Raw genomic sequence first — 15,995 nt, forward strand, 5'->3', positions numbered from 1 at the left:
ACGTAGAACCTAAACTAACAGACATAAATGTAAGGACGAAAAAACCGACATAGATGGAAGGAAAAAAGAGAGAGAATATTTTACAAAGTTTAGAGAAAAAAAATAAATACTTGAAAGTTTAGGAACTAAAAACAAATTTTTGTAAAAGTTTAAGAACGAAAATGATATTTTATCCTTTTATTTTTTTGTCAAGTATTTAGTTGGGATGAAAAAGTGAAATGATATAAATTAATTTGTTTGGTGGAAAAAAAATAAGATAATAAAAAATATAATTTATATATAGTATAAAATTTTCTCATATCCTTATTACATAAAATGTTATAATTTTTTTTATCATATTAAATTAGTTAAAGACATATTACACAAAAATAATTGTAAAAATACTCTCATCTTGTTCCCCCACCAAAAATAAGCCTCCCTAACCATTTAAAACCCACACCTTCTCCTATAAATGGTACAAGGTTTTATTATTATTTTTTATTATTCATTTTTTTATTTTTAAATGGAATAGTACAAGCCTTTCTCCTCTACAAGTTTTTTTTTTTTTTTAAAGGAATAGTACAAGCTTTTCTCCTCTATATATAATATTTGTGAAAATTTTATATAATATAAGCCTTTAAAATTGGGTTGGGCCGGCACTGCCCACCAAACGAACTTAAATAAAACGCATAGATTTTTTGATTTCTTGTGTCTTGATCGAGCCTATGTCAAGAGTCAATCAAAAGGCTGGTATGAAGATCAAGAAGTGATCAAGGGTTGGTCGAAATTCCAAAAAATGCCTTTCTTCAGTTAAACTTTGCACTTTATTTTGTACTTTGTTTTTGACACTTACAACTAAGAACAAGACACATTGCCATAGGTTTTTTCAAAAAAAAAAAAAAAAAAAGATACATTGTCATAGATTTGCCAACACTAACCTAATTGTTCCCACTACCACAAACATTCATAAAACACACGCCCACAAGCATAAGTGCCCATAAAAACTGAACTAAAGGAGCCCCAAATAGGAACGCTTGAAACTTGTAAACTTCTACACGAATCACACGATCAGGTTTCTTCCCATGTATCTCTCACAGCATCAACAACCCAAAAAAAAAAAAAAAAATCTTCCCATGTAGAGTACTAGAGAACATAATAACTTTCAACAAATCACAAGAACTTTGTTATAAATTGAAACAGCATCTCAAAAGAAAATTAATATTAGATTTTGATCCCTCCGAAGGTGAAATCTTGACTCCCCCATTGTTCTTCCTCACATATATTCATCTTAGAAGTCACACGAGCACACACCCTTGCATCCTTATATACCTTTCCTGGGCTACAATAATAGCCCTTTTTGGGAGCACAATGAATGTCTTGTGAGCATATACACAACCCTTCTAATGCACACCCCTCCTTATCTATAATGACACTATTTTTCAATCCAAGAACTTGGTCAGTCCACTCACTAGAGAAGAGGCCAAATGGATCATACACTCTCTTAACCTTCAAGAATTCATTAGCATTTTTGTACTTGTTGATTACTCCATCAAATGCTACATTTCGATTCTTCCCCCAATGGGGCAGCGCCCCATACTTAAACAGTGCAAGTTGCTCAACTTCTTCTAGTATGTCTTCAAATAGCCTAGGAGTCAAGGGGTCTTTGCTTCGATAATAACTGATATCAAAGTCTATTGCATCTTCTTCCTTGCCTAAGTAAGCACTTGAAGCCTTAACGTAGCGCATGAGTATTCCATTATAAAGTTCTACACCACACATTGCTTTAGGCTCTAATTCAATTAGCTTTTGAACATCTTGAATGAAGCTCTTAGCCACGGACAAGCCAACACTGAATGTAGTTTGGTGAAAGAACTCACCCTTAACTCTAGGGTCCCACGCACAAGCTGTGATCAATGCATCATTAAGACTATCTAGGCAGGTTCCTGATGCTTGAATGTGGTTCTGATATCCAATTACAGGATAACCCGTAAAAAGAATACCTATTAGTAAGAAAATATCATAAATTTTGTTATTTTGAGTTGGTAATATCATTATCAGCCACTAACGCAAATAATAATTGTAATTTCTTAGCACTGTTTAGAAGAAGAGGAAAATAACAATACCATTGTTACTTAAACCATAGGCAGTAGTCTCGAGTGCTAGAATAACCGTCTCTGCACCTAAGCACTTCCCAGCAGCGTCACTTAAGGATTCTTGAACTTCCTCTAATTTAAACAAGCATAGAACATACCATTTCAAAACCATTACACTTTTGTTATAATAATAGCTAGCAAAAACCAAATGGCAGTGCTAACCTGTGGTTCTGACAATGCCCAGTTCAACTGAAGCCGTTGCGCGGAATGGGGTGAAATCATATAGACCATGACCATGTCCATGTCCATGTGTGTTTGTGTAGACTCGGTCGTCAATACGATAAACTGCCTTGCGTTGACTAGGATACCAAGTTATATCAGCAAACTCATGTTCATTGCCAAAACTAGTCACCATATCTCCTAAGTCCGAATCATTTTTTTTCAAGTAGGTGATGGATCGTTTGAACATGGGTTGTAGTTTTAGAGTGACCTGCAAAGTGAGATTTTCTCAAGTTGAGCTTTCATTTTGACCATGTTGTGACATTGGCTCATATATCAATTTGTAACAGCTCAACAATTTATGTCTTTGAAGCCTATTACATGTGTCTTAACCGAGAGTGATGAAACATAAGCAACATATTTTCAACGACGCAATCCTATAGATGATGCCTAGCATGCACGGTACCACAAGTAGATAACTTCCGAAGTTTTTGCCAATTCGTAGCTTGCGTTCTCTTTCCCTAGATTTTCTCTTTTCAAAGTTTTTGTCCAACTCATACAACACACGTAAGACTGACATGTGAATTGGGTGCATATGAAAATTTTGGTTCACCCCTTTAGAAATATGTAATTATGTTTATATTAAATAATAGAAAAAAAATTATTGATGTGTATACATAGTAAAAATGATGCATATAACATAGCCTATATAAGAAAATTACAATCTGTTTCTAAAAAATAATCAGAAATATTAATATGTGGTGTTATACTTTCATATAATTCAGCAAAAAAAGAGAGAAAGAACTCTCATATAATTAAAAAATTAAAAATATAGCATGCATATAATAAATATACAAGACATACAGGGGGGAAGAAGTGACCTATATATCTTTAATCAGTCCAAAACAAAAGGAACTATAATTTTTTAATTTATTATTATTTTAAGTGGAAGAGACCTATCTTTCCTCTTGCTTCCCTTCTTTGGTTATTCCCTTTCTTTTGGGGAATCCCTGTATAATGTAAGACATGATTGATCTTTAGACTTAAGGCTTAGGACACTTACGATTTGGTTTAAGGCTCCCCATTAGGAAAAGGCTAGAAATTGTGGGTAAATAACTTGTTTCACACATGCACCAAGAAAATTTTAATTGTATATTCAATAAGATTTAGGCTAGCTCATGTGAAAGTTGCATAAGTGAAACCAAGACAATTTTGTAACTGTAGATTCAATAAGATTTAGGCTTATGGGAAAGTTCCATAAGAGATACCAATAAAATTGTAGTTGGAATGCAAGGCCAACCCCTAAAGGAAGAAAGTAGAGTGGCTATAATAGCGGATTCTAGGTTTTGTAGGGTTATACCAGCACGTAATAGTAAGTATCAAGACTAATGCTTTGATTGGTATTTCCAAATAAGTTTTTTGAGAGCCACAACATTTGTTACAACTTGATAAAGTGGTTGATTGTGAGTTGTGGATAATTATCACTTTCATATACCACTCACTCATAGGATCCGTTTGGATACAGCTTATTTTTGCTGAAACTGAAAACACTATAACGAAATAATTTTTAAATGTGTAAATAGTACTGTGGGACCCATTTTTGATGAAAAAAATGCTGAAAAGTGTAATTTGTGGGACTCGTGAACAGTGCACGGATGCACTGTTCACAGTTGACTTGTCAACAATTACAGGCTGAACCAAAAAAAAAAAAAAAAAAAAAAAAAAGAGAAAAACGCAGATTACAAAACGCTGACACCAAATTAATTTGAATCCAAACGGATATATAGTCAACCATCCCATAATTATAGTAAAAGTAGTATCTCTAAACTTTCTCTTTCACAAATATATTTATTTTCTTTTTACTACTTTCATGAATTCTCTCACTAATTAAACACAAACTTTAATTTTTATTTGTTTATGATAAGAGTGCCAAATTACTATTAATGACTAATTTCTCCCTAATAGCTTGAGACTTTTATGTGGGTAAGAGTCAACATCCCACTTGCAGGATAAATTGTCAACATTATCTGCTCAATTTTCTACATAACTACACATGTAAACAATCTCTCTCTCTCTCTCTCTCTCTCTCTCTACAAAAATTAAAATTGGAAATTAGATTTAATTTTTTTCCTTCATCATGCACTCTTGTTTTTCAAAAATTAGAAAAAAAAAAACATTGTCAAAGCTAAAGTACAACTCATTTTTAACTTCATCCGCTCATATATATATATATATATATATATATATATATCCTATATGTAATACGAGCTCCACGTTCACTGGTTAGGCTAGAATACACCTACCATGTTAAGTGGAATAATATATCCTTCCATTATGGTTCCAGATTTATTCTTTAATTTATTTCTATTCTACATTTTGTTTTATTTTGGTTTTAGTCCCTTAAGAAATATATCTAGAGGCCCACTTTGAATTGGGGAAAGCAGAAGAAGTTGAAGAAGGATGGCAAGTCAATCAAGATTTCATTAGTCCGCTACCTTATGTAAAAGTAGATAAGTGCATTGTACCTGAGTCTGTGAGATGGGGTGGTTGCTCCTTTCTTTTGTTAATTACTTAAAGCAACGCTACACAATACAATTATTTTTACTACTTTTTTCATAAAAGACGAACTGACTAATATAACCTTTTTAATTACCTATTAATTCATCATCTTGACAATTTTGAAAATTTTTTTACTCTAAACTGATTGATGATTACTAAAGTTTTTTTTATTGATGATTACTAAAGTTTTTTTTTATTTAGTACATATATACAAACAATAACTACTACATATACTAATTACCTCTTTAGACATGCTTTTGTGCTATCTTTCTCTTATGATCCGTTTGAATGAAGAGGAGGAAGTAAAGTAGAGTTAGTCATTAGAGTCTATTTAGTTCTTGGAAAATTTAAAGCTTGAAAAAAAAAAATAACACCGTAGAGAGTTTTAATTTATAAGAATTAGAATTTTTAGATGTAATTAATAATTATGTTTTTTTATGCTTAAAATTTAAATTTTTACTGACCATTAATGTTGATTGGGCTGAAAAATGTCCTCGAGCCTTGGTATTAAGCATAATCATTTTCTTTTATAAAATGAGCTCTAGATAGTCATTTTTTAAAAGACAAAAGAAAATTTTAATGCATATGTAACAGTAGTAATTGTTGATTAAAAATACAAGAGATGTGATAATTTTTCTAAAAAAATTACTGTGAAATTTGTCATTTTCAAATAAAACCTGAGACTTTAACATTTTCGTGTCTAATGATAAAGAGAATTTTGTCCAAAAAAAAAAATTTAATTTTTACGAACTTTAAAAAATTAGCAATTCTCATCGTGCGTTCGTGTATATGGAGGTAGAAGAAGAAGAAAAAAAAAACATTAACCAGTTGTTTCCTTGTAGTTGGATCTCTCCAAAGTTTTGGAAGTATTCTTATCACATCTCAAAAAATTAAGACGGAATCTATTACAAAATTTCTCAAACATTACACTGCGATCAAACTTCGACGAACAGAAACACCTTTTAGCAAAAGTTCGTGTATATGGGATGAAATATGATGTGCAATTAATTGAGACTCACCACTTCAAGAAAGTATATCAAGTTAAGTGTTAAATATCAATATGTTAAAAAAAGAAAAAAAGAAAAAGAAAGAGCAAGTATTCCAGGTTATAATCCAGACCTGTGAAATGACTCCAAGAACTCCAAGCGAAACTTTAGCTGCATTAAAATCTTGGTCACCATCTTTGAGCTCCCGAACCTTAGCATAACCATCTTCAGCACCACCTGGACTAATAATTCGAAGTTCCGTAAGGTAATCATGGACTGCGCTTCCCTTGTCACGCAATGTGCTACCATGTGCACCCGTGCTCAATAGTCCCCCAATTGTCAAACCCCACCAATATGGTGTATAAGGCAAGACCAGCTCAGCCTTGGCAGCTTCGTCGATTAGCTGCCTCAATGTCACACCGCTCTCCACGGTTATCGTCATAGCTTCAACATCAATTTTTAACACATGGTTAAGATACTTGGTGCTTATCAAAAGCCCATCTTCCCCGTCTGGACAAACTAGCTTGGGAATGCTATGTGAATAACGCGTTGCAACTTTCATTTTCCTCTTGTTCTCGGTTGCTTTTGCCACTATCGAAATGAGCTCCTCCTCCGTGGAGGGGTAAGCCACCTCGGCAGCTCGACAAGTGCTTCGATCAGGAAAGATACCGTAGGAGTTTGTGATTGTGCAATCTGTATTCTTTGACGAACATTTGATGTGGTCCTCAGGGGGACTACAACACACAACAAAGATTAAAAGGAAGAAACAGCTAAATTGGAAAACTCCGCGTAACAATACCATGTTTTAGAGTTTTGGTGATGCTTTAAATTCTTCTTGGTAATTTAAGTTGCATCTTAGTTCATTTACATTGTTGTTGCACATATATATATATATATATATATATAGTTGTGTGGTTTAGACAGGTATATATTAAAATAAAGAAACAATGATCCATTTTAAGACGCTTTGAAGAAAGGTTATTTTCTTTGCGAGTGTTGGCAGTTGGCATCAACGTGGCAAACAATTCCTATCCTTAAAACGTTTGTTCAAATGTGGAACAAAAAGAAATTAATATGCAGATTGAGTGATAAAATATCAATGACAAAGTCATCAATGGATTTAGAGACACAATTTTATACAACTATTAAGGCGGCCTATGGTGTTGCCTTGTGCTAAATGAGTAGTCGAAATTCAATGCAAACTTGCAGAAATAAGTTCAAATATGAGGTGCAGTTGGTAAGACTTTATCAAATGGCTTATTAATTGTGCTGATACACGGCAAGCAATCCACGCGAAGAAGTCTAAAAGTTAATTTATTTTCTTTGATGAACAGTGAACATTTGAAAACTATGGTAGACAAGTATATCATTTTCTTTCACAATCACACCTTCATGATGTTCATTTGTCTTTACCACTTCACAAAGCCAAGCCCTATCCACCCGACACCTCATTGAAACTCACGTACGTCTCCAGACAGAATGGAGTATGTTAGGTGTGGCACACACGATACTCTCCTGCTATAGTCGGCTAAGCTACCATCAAAACACAATATAATTATAATTTCAATTAACTCAATTGGTAAATTATCTTGTCAAATTAACTTTTCAATTTTGATTATATTTAAAACTAAGCATTTGAGTGATCTTAGTAATACCATCAAATCACAGTTGAATCATAATTCTAATTAACTCAATTCATAAATTCTTTTATGGTATTAAGTTCCAATTTTGATTATGTCAACAATAAATTGATATCTTAATCAATTTTGATTATATCTAAAACTAAGCATTTGAGTGGTCTTAGTAATACCATCAAATCACAGTTGAATCATAATTCTAATTAACTCAATTGATAAATTCTTTTATAGTATTAAGTTCCAATTTTGATTATGTCAACAATAAATTGATATCTTAATGTGATGATAAATTAAAGAACAATCTCTAATTGAGAGGTTAATATAAAATATAAGGACACCACTTAACCTAAAAACTTAAATATTTATGTTTGAACTCAACTATGTTATATTAATAACTCACTCTTGTTATTTTTTTTAATGTGTGACTTTATTCACACACATGTACCCAACAATTTTCCTCTCATGTGTAAGTCTTTACCTCTCTGTGGGCTATGACTAAGTCCTATTAGCTTCTCCTTGCTTTATGAGTTTTTTTTTCTTCATCAACACATCATCCATGGTCCTCTCATATGCCATCCATGATACCACAGGTCAACCCCACATGCTCATGAATGGGAACTCAAACTGCACTTCCATATCCATGGAAACCCGACGTCATACCATGATCTAGAACCATTGACAATACTATTTTGTTAGGTCTTTCTTCAGGATTGTTTGTGTGAGCCCTTTAGGCTTACCTTGTCCCTGCTCCAACTATGAAAGGGATCTTGAACACCTTGCCACATTTGTTTCACACAGCAATGGGCTCTGAACCATTGACAATACTATTTTGTTAGGTCTTTCTTCAGGATTGTTTGTGTGAGCCCTTTAGGCTTACCTTGTCCCTGCTCCAACTATGAAAGGGATCTTGAACACCTTGCCACATTTGTTTCACACAGCAATGGGCTCTGATACCATTGTGGAGACTTTAATTGAGAGGTTAATATAACATATAAGGATATTGTTGAGAGGTTAATATAACACATAAAGACATCACTTAACCTAAAAGTTTAAGCCTTAGAGTTTGGGCCTAATTATGTTATATGAAACAATCTTTCCGATCATTTTTATTCAATATAGGACTTCACTCGCACCTATATACCCAACAAAAAAAATTACAACAAAATCTCAATTTGTCTCTACCACAAATTTTAAAACTGAATTAACTTGTTGGTCTAGCTATGTGTTTTTTGTGGGTATAAGCATAGAGGTGGCTTCCATGGTTCCATATCTAAACAAAAGATTGCCTATTTTCTTCCCCATAAGTGAATGTCTAAAGACAATTTCTAATTGTAAAGTTGTAGTCAGCTAGTCCTAACTCATAAAAGCTTTGTTTCTTATGATATTAGAGCATTCACAATGGTGGTTGTAATACCACTCAAAAGTTATTTTCCTAACTGAAATCATTAAAATCATGCAATTGGTATTTTATTTTTTAATGGTTTTTATTGTCTCTCTCTCTCTCTCTCTCTCTCTCTCTCTCTCTCTCTCTCTCATGGTCTGATCATGATGGCGATAATGGTGGCTCAGTTGCAATCTGTGGGTCATGATGGCAGTGGTTCGATTGTGGTTCGTGGGTTACAGCAGTGGTGGTTCGTGGGTTCGATTTGGATCATTGGGTTGTGGGTCATGATTTGGATCATTGGTTCTGGGTCACAATTTTTTTCTTCTCTATTGGTGGTGGTGATGTGGTTGTAGGTTTGGTGGTAAATGGCATTGGCAATTGTTGGCTAGTTAGGTTGTAGTGGTCTCTGAGTTGCAGTGGTGGGTGTGGTTATTGTTGGCTAGTTGAGTTGTGGAGGCCTTTGGGTTGCAGTGGTGGCTGTGGTTGTTGCTAGCTGGTTGGATTGTGGTGGTATTTAGGTTGTGGTGGTGTTTGTGGCTGTTTCTTGTGGTGGCTGGTTGGGCAGTGGGTGGTTGCTATGGGTGTGTGTTTTATATTATTTTAATAGTTACTTAAATTATTTTAATGAATTGTGTGCTAAAATAGAATCTTTGATGTTGATTGTATTGTAAAGTGAAGTGAAGTGGTAAAAAAAATAAAATAGTTTTTTGAGTTGCTAAAAGCTAAAATTTTTAATTCCATCACTATGAATGCTTTTATAAACTTATTAATAGCGGCTAGGAAGGTTTACTTGTTTAGCCAGTTTGTTCTTCTTTTATTATTATTATTATTAGCATTACTATTTTTTGGATAAGTGTTTACTATGTAGCCAGATTTGATAAAAATGAAAATGCATTTTGTTATTTAATGGTTTGGGAAAAAGGTAGGTGGGTTAATCCAGGAAAATGACCATTCCAACCCACATTGCTGGGTCCTTGACGGGTTAGGGTGTTTTTAGAACAAAGTTTGTTTGGAGAGTGTCAAGGGAAAAATTGATGTCCTTGAATGAAATATGGGGGGGGGGGGGGGGGGGTCAAGTTGAAACTCAACGTTGGGCTCTGAGATGATACCCAAAGGCTTTTGGTGTAGTGATAAGCCTATCCAAGCAAGAAATAAAGACTGCACCTTGGAAAGAACAATATCAAGGCCCAATAAAACACTTCATGATAGTTAATTAATAGATTAGAAGTCTTGTTACAACAATGCAAGAAAATAAAATTCTCTAGCAGTAGGGTAAAATTAAATTAATGGTCCAGCAGTCAATTATTGAACAAATTAAAGAAGGTGTTCACTTTAGGAAGTCCTTGTGTGTCTTGGTCAAAAAAGGTCTAGGGTACTGTAAGGACACAATTTCTAACGACCTAGGGATGGGCTCGTATGGAAAGGGGTCCAAACAATACGATTTGTAGAGAGTGGGCTTAGAAAGGCTGGACCTTGGTCGTCGGGCAGCGGTTTAGTCATGGTTTTTCATGGGAGCCCATACGAAGGTGAGTTTGGCCTGAATGATTGAGCCTTACACGGGTGTGGCGTGAAGATCTATCTCCTCGGAATTAGTCCGAGGAGAGTCTCGTCCTAGCCACCCTTCTTTTTTATGAGTTCGTTCTTCTCCCTTTTTCTCTCACTTCTGGGCCTCCCCTTGTTAATGCAGCAAGCTTCCCTTTTATACTAGTATTTCCTTCCCGTTCTTCACCTACGTGTCCGTTTCTCCTTGTTTTGGGTGGTTACTTGTCTTGTCAATCCTCACATCAGAGTGGTTGGGAAAAGTTGGACAACATGGTATGAGTATAGGTTTGTCAGGCGGTGGGCTCCACATTAAGGTGTCAGCAGCCTTCTCCCTTATACTGCTCTTGTACTGATTTTGTCCTTTTCCTCAGGCTTTTTGGGCATAAAGTCGTCCTCGGCCACATCCTTGGACCTTCAAGGAGTTTTCATTGCGCGTTCTTAGCAATAGGGCTCCTCGGCCTGGGCTTTTGGGCTTTTAACATAAAGTGGGCTAGGGCCTCAGATTTCGGTCCCCACAATAGCCCCTCAAAATCCTGCTGCCCGACTTTTAGTTGGGGAGGAGGGTTTCGGTGATGTTAGGCCCACATTATGGCTTGTTCAAATCCGGTACCCCATTATTACTTACATTTTTTCATTTACATGGGAGGCGTGTCAAGATAAGGGCCACTCCTTTATTTTTCGCTCACGCGGGATCCTCTGACATTTCGGTACTCGAGTCGCGCCTTTACGAGGATCTTCCGATCCTACGGCTGAGGATGAGGTTGGAAATTGAGCTGAGTCTGCTTTGTTCGTAGCATCCCTTGGAAATTTGCATGCATTAAATGCCACCGGTTTACTTCTGTGTATAAATAGGGCAGGGGGTCACTCCATCTGCACATAAACTCTCATGTTTTCTTCAGAATCATACTTCTTCTTTCATATTCGTGATCTTCATTTCTAGTGCCACTCTGCCTCAAAGCAAGATGTCTGAGGCGTGGATGGAGGTGAAAGGTCTCCGCACGCTTCAGAGGCACCGAATCCTCAAGGTGGTATGGTACGGACAAGGATGGCACAGATTCAAGGTGATCTTCCGTTTTGGTAAGGTGGGAATGATATCCCCCTCTCTTTTAGCCAAAATCCGAAGCAGGTACTGGCCGTGTCAGATTCTCGACGCGTCAGAAATAGGGTTTTCCGCCATCAGCGCCGTCTGCTTTGTCACAGACGTGGTTCTACGGGGGCTCCTCCACCTCCGGCTCTCAGCACCGTTTCTGTAGATGGTGTTAGCCTGAGGTCAGGTTCCCTGCACCTTTTCTTCACCGGTGCATGCCCCAAGTTGGGTTCTTTGGCTGCCTGAGTTATGGGCATGTAGAAGTGTCGAGGAATAGTTTCCTTAGACGACATCTTGGAACAGCAGCCAATCTCTCCTCTGTGCTTCTTCCTCGGCTTTCTCTTTATTTTCTTGTATCTTTTCTTTTCGCTTACGTAGTTAGCCTTAGTATAAGCTTATTCCAGCTTTTCTTTGTACACTGTACTACTTCTTTGTCTTAATAAAAGATGAGTTTATTTCCTTCTAAATATTTTTCCTTTTAGCAGCAATAACTTTGTGACTGAATGTTGAATACACGTTTGCCTTTAATGATACTTGGAGCAAAAAAAATGCCTTAAAACAAATTCCTACTAGTTTAAACTTACTGACATTATCAAGCATAACAATGGTAATTCTCAATAAACTAAACAATGGTAATTCTCAATAAATTAAACTCTTGGAACTAACCGGGATAATGGCCGAGCGCTGTGCGATGCATGCTAGACGAATGTCCGAAAACGATAAACTTCTAAATAATTCATCCGAGAGTATAGTCGAGCAGTGAGGGACCTCAATCGTGTTTTTGGTAGCATATTGCTCTATGTTGCATCAATCCCTTTGGTACTGAGGATCCGAGGGTAGACTGGGGAATCCATTCAGTATAGGGATTTACCCCACTGTTAATGGGTAGTTCCCGGATAGATTCTAAGGTTCATGTAACGTAATTTTGCTTTTAAGTAATTGATTTCCACATGAGCTTGAGTCTGAGGACCATGCAAGGCCTTGGTTCTGTCCAAAACTTGTGATATTTCTTTTTCGTACTTGGTTTCCCCATAGGCTTGAGTCCGAGGACCATGCAAGGCCTTGGTTCTGTCCAAAACTTGTGATATTTCTTTTTTGTACTTGGTTTCCCCATAGGCTTGAGTCCGAGGACTATGCAAGGCCTTGGTTCTGTCCAAAACTTGTGATATTTCTTTTTCGTACTTGGTTTCCCCATAGGCTTGAGTCCGAGGACCATGCAAGGCCTTGGTTCTGTCCAAAACTTGTGATATTTCTTTTTCGTACTTGGTTTCCCCATAGGCTTGAGTCCGAGGACCATGCAAGGCCTTGGTTCTATCCAAAACTTGTGATTTTTTCTTTTTACATCCGTTTATGTTTCGAATGTAAGCCCCTAGACCAGGGCGGGGAGAGCTGGTTTGTGGCCAAAAGCCCCTAGAGCTGCCCGCGCCGTTGGCACCGCAAGGCGTAGCCCCTAGCAGAAGTTTATGTCGGAGCAACAGCTGTGTGTTGCCGGAGACGTAGGAAACATCACGAACCTCTGCTTGCTAGAGAGTCGACTCCACCGCCACCCGCGCCAACGCGCAAGCCTTCCCACAGACGGCGCCAATTGTAAGGACACAATTTCTAACGACCCAGGGATGGGCTCGTATGTAAAGGGGTCCAAACAATACGATTTGTAGAGAGTGGGCTTAGAAAGGCTGGACCTTGGTCGTCGGGCAGCGGTTTAGTCATGGTTTTTCATGGGAGCCCATACGAATGTGAGTTTGGCCTGAATGACTGAGCCTTACACGGGTGTGACGTGAAGATCTATCTCCTCGGAATTAGTCCGAGGAGAGTCTCGTCCTAGCCACCCTTCTTTTTTATGAGTTCGTTCTTCTCCCTTTTTCTCTCACTTCTGGGCCTCCCCTTGTTAATGCAGCAAGCTTCCCTTTTATACTAGTATTTCCTTCCCGTTCTTCACCTACGTGTCCGTTTCTCCTTGTTATGGGTGGTTACTTATCTTGTCAATCCTCACATCAGAGTGGTTGGGAAAAGTTGGACAGCATGGTATGAGTATAGGTTTGTCAGGCGGTGGGCTCCACATTAAGGTGTCGGCAGCCTTCTCCCTTATACTGCTCTTGTACTGATTTTGTCCTTTTCCTCAGGCTTTTTAGGTATAAAGTCGTCCTCGGCCACATCCTTGGACCTTCAAGGAGTTTTCATTGCGCGTTCTTAGCAATAGGGCTCCTCGGCCTGGGCTTTTGGGCTTTTAACATAAAGTGGGCTGGGGCCTCAGATTTCGGGCCCCACAGGTACTTTTTGCTACTACTACATCAATTTGAGGGAAAAATTCCATTGTTACAAACACATTATATCTTTCAATGGAAAAACCAAAAGTAAAGACCAATGGCTCCATGGTGAGAAGAAATGGGTTATTTGGCATGGTTTGTAAGGAGAAAGAGATTCCAGCTCAGTGCAGTAGATATTGAACCAAGATTCTTGTGGAATATGTATGCAGGGTATGAATGGAGTAGTAAAGGCTATTTTGAGTGAGTAGGTGTGTAAGCTGGTAATGAGATGGTGGAAATAATGCTAAAACTAAGTCTTTAATAGAGAAAAGGGTTGTTCATGGATGATTAGAGAGCATTTATGAACTTTGGATATATGGAAAAGGAGAAAGGAATGTTTGAGGCTAGGTGGATGTTGATTTGTATGGACTGAAATGATTCATTTGTGGGTTAGTGGAGCTAAACTACAAGCTAAAATATGGCAAAATGACAAGAATAGCATAAATTTTTAGAGGGTTTTTGTGTGTCTTTTGTGGGCTGATGTGATTATCCTTTTATAGAAGAGCTTAGGGGGGTGATTAGCAAGAATAAAAAAACGTGGGGCTAATTAGCAAGAAGAGGGGCAGATTGCAGATCATAGGATTTGACTACAAATGGTAGATTTTCTTTTGGGCTGCCTTGCTTCTTTGGGTAATATCAAACATGGGTGAATATTTGGGTAATCTTGTATTAAATGCTGAGATTTTTGAGATTGTGTTCAGCCAATGGGATTAAGGCAGGTATTAAGGTAGAATCTTGATATTGCAATTGAGATTTGGACCCTAAAGAGTAAGATTCAGCACCCTAAGCCATGTGTTAAATTCTGGGCCTACTTTAGAGGGTTCTGTTGGAGATCCCTTTATGCCCTCCAAACCACATTTTCCCAAATTTTCCTCTTTAGGATTCATGGGCTTAGCACATGAACCAACTCTTGAACATTTTTGGTATTTATAGAATTGATTTCTTGAGATTTGCGTAACTTTGTTATGACTTCCTTCTGCTAGAGATAGAGCTTTGAGGAAGATGATGAAATCCCATTACCTATTAGACTTTAGTTGCAAGTACAACCTCTGGGAACTATTCACGTCAGGGAGACAGTGGCAGAAAGTTGATGGGACTGCCCTTAGTTCATTTTTAGAGATTTGCTTGTCCCATAAGGAAATCTCCAACTGAACCTTGGTCAAGGATGAACAAGAAGGAAGCTGGCTGGCTGGTTTAGTCCTCTGCCTTGTTTAGAACTTTGGATTGGGCTTGTTAACATGGGCTAGACCCTTTTGGCTGGGCTGGGCTGTGCTTATGCCCCTTTTTAACTTGGGCTTGTTCTCCTTTTATCACACATTTGGACCTACAAAATGGACATCAATGAATACTGACCATAGAATCAAATAATCATAATTTCCCATGAATTTGGAAACATAATGAGCATTCAAGTTATTTTATTTTATTTTATTATAAACAATTGTGGTTATGGGCATTGGTAATTTAATCATATGGTATTTCCCAAGTATTAACAATATTGGATTTTTGACTAAATAGTACCAATATGAATCGGGCCTTTTGATATTACTAGCGAGAATTGGGCTTTTAGTGTTGCCAATAAAAATTGGGCTTTTGATATTGCCAATAAGAACTGGGCTTTTTGACATTGCTAGTGAGAATTGGACTTTTAATGTTGCCAATGAAAATTGGGCTTTTCAAATATTGCCAAGCATAATTATTATTGGGCTTTAAAAAGAATGAGATTTGAACTCGTACAATAAAGTAATTGGGGGATGAGTTTGAATTATAGGCTTCACAAAAATATTGGGGCTTATAATGTTTTATGTGGGGCCAGAGAACTTATGACCCGGCTCACTTTTCATTAGGACCCAGGGCTCGTGCCGAGGAGAGCAGTTGTCGAGGACAAGTAATGAAAGACCAAATAGCCTAGAGATGTAGCCGAGGATGACCCTGTCCTCGGCATCCCAAGACTTCAAAGGGAAGAGCGACATGTCGTCAAAGGCAGCCTCCAAAGCGCCCCCAGAAGAAAAGGCGAGTAGAATGGGACTCACATGGGGGTACGGAGTGGGGGTGGTTCAAGGTAAAGACGTCACCTCCGCATTGAATGCGCCCACAAACGTCCTAGCCATATTAATGGGAAAAGACTCCTGAATAGTGTGGCTTCGGTTATTGCAACTAACAGAAAATAGGGGGAGGCGGCTGATGGGACATGTACTCGAGTAGG

General features: G+C 37.4%; 1 protein-coding gene across 1 annotated transcript; it reads right to left on the reverse strand.

Annotated features, from left to right (window-relative positions):
- Window positions 1-984: 984 nt before the first annotated feature.
- On the reverse strand, window positions 985-6,691 carry LOC115954459 (probable L-gulonolactone oxidase 6). Its single transcript, XM_031072314.1, has 4 exons — window positions 5,970-6,691; window positions 2,295-2,562; window positions 2,103-2,204; window positions 985-1,979 (listed from the first exon to the last, which is right to left on the reverse strand). The coding sequence occupies exons 1-4, from the start codon at window positions 6,636-6,638 to the stop codon at window positions 1,201-1,203; spliced, it is 1,818 nt and encodes a 605-aa protein (XP_030928174.1). The 5' UTR covers window positions 6,639-6,691; the 3' UTR covers window positions 985-1,200.
- Between the last annotated feature and the right edge of the window lie 9,304 nt (window positions 6,692-15,995).

The sequence above is a fragment of the Quercus lobata genome, chromosome 8 (genome assembly GCF_001633185.2).
Source record: "Quercus lobata isolate SW786 chromosome 8, ValleyOak3.0 Primary Assembly, whole genome shotgun sequence".
Classification (NCBI taxonomy): Eukaryota; Viridiplantae; Streptophyta; class Magnoliopsida; order Fagales; family Fagaceae; genus Quercus; species Quercus lobata.

Coding starts and splice junctions, on each gene's coding strand:
- LOC115954459 (XM_031072314.1), bottom strand. CDS start 6,638: ATGGTATTGTTACGCGGAGTTTTCCAATTTAGCTGTTTCTTCCTTTTA. Junction 2,563..5,969: donor TTCTTGGAGTCATTTCACAG/GTCTGGATTATA, acceptor CTCACTTTGCAG/GTCACTCTAAAACTACAACC. Junction 1,980..2,102: donor CTATGGTTTAAGTAACAATG/GTATTGTTATTT, acceptor TCTTACTAATAG/GTATTCTTTTTACGGGTTAT.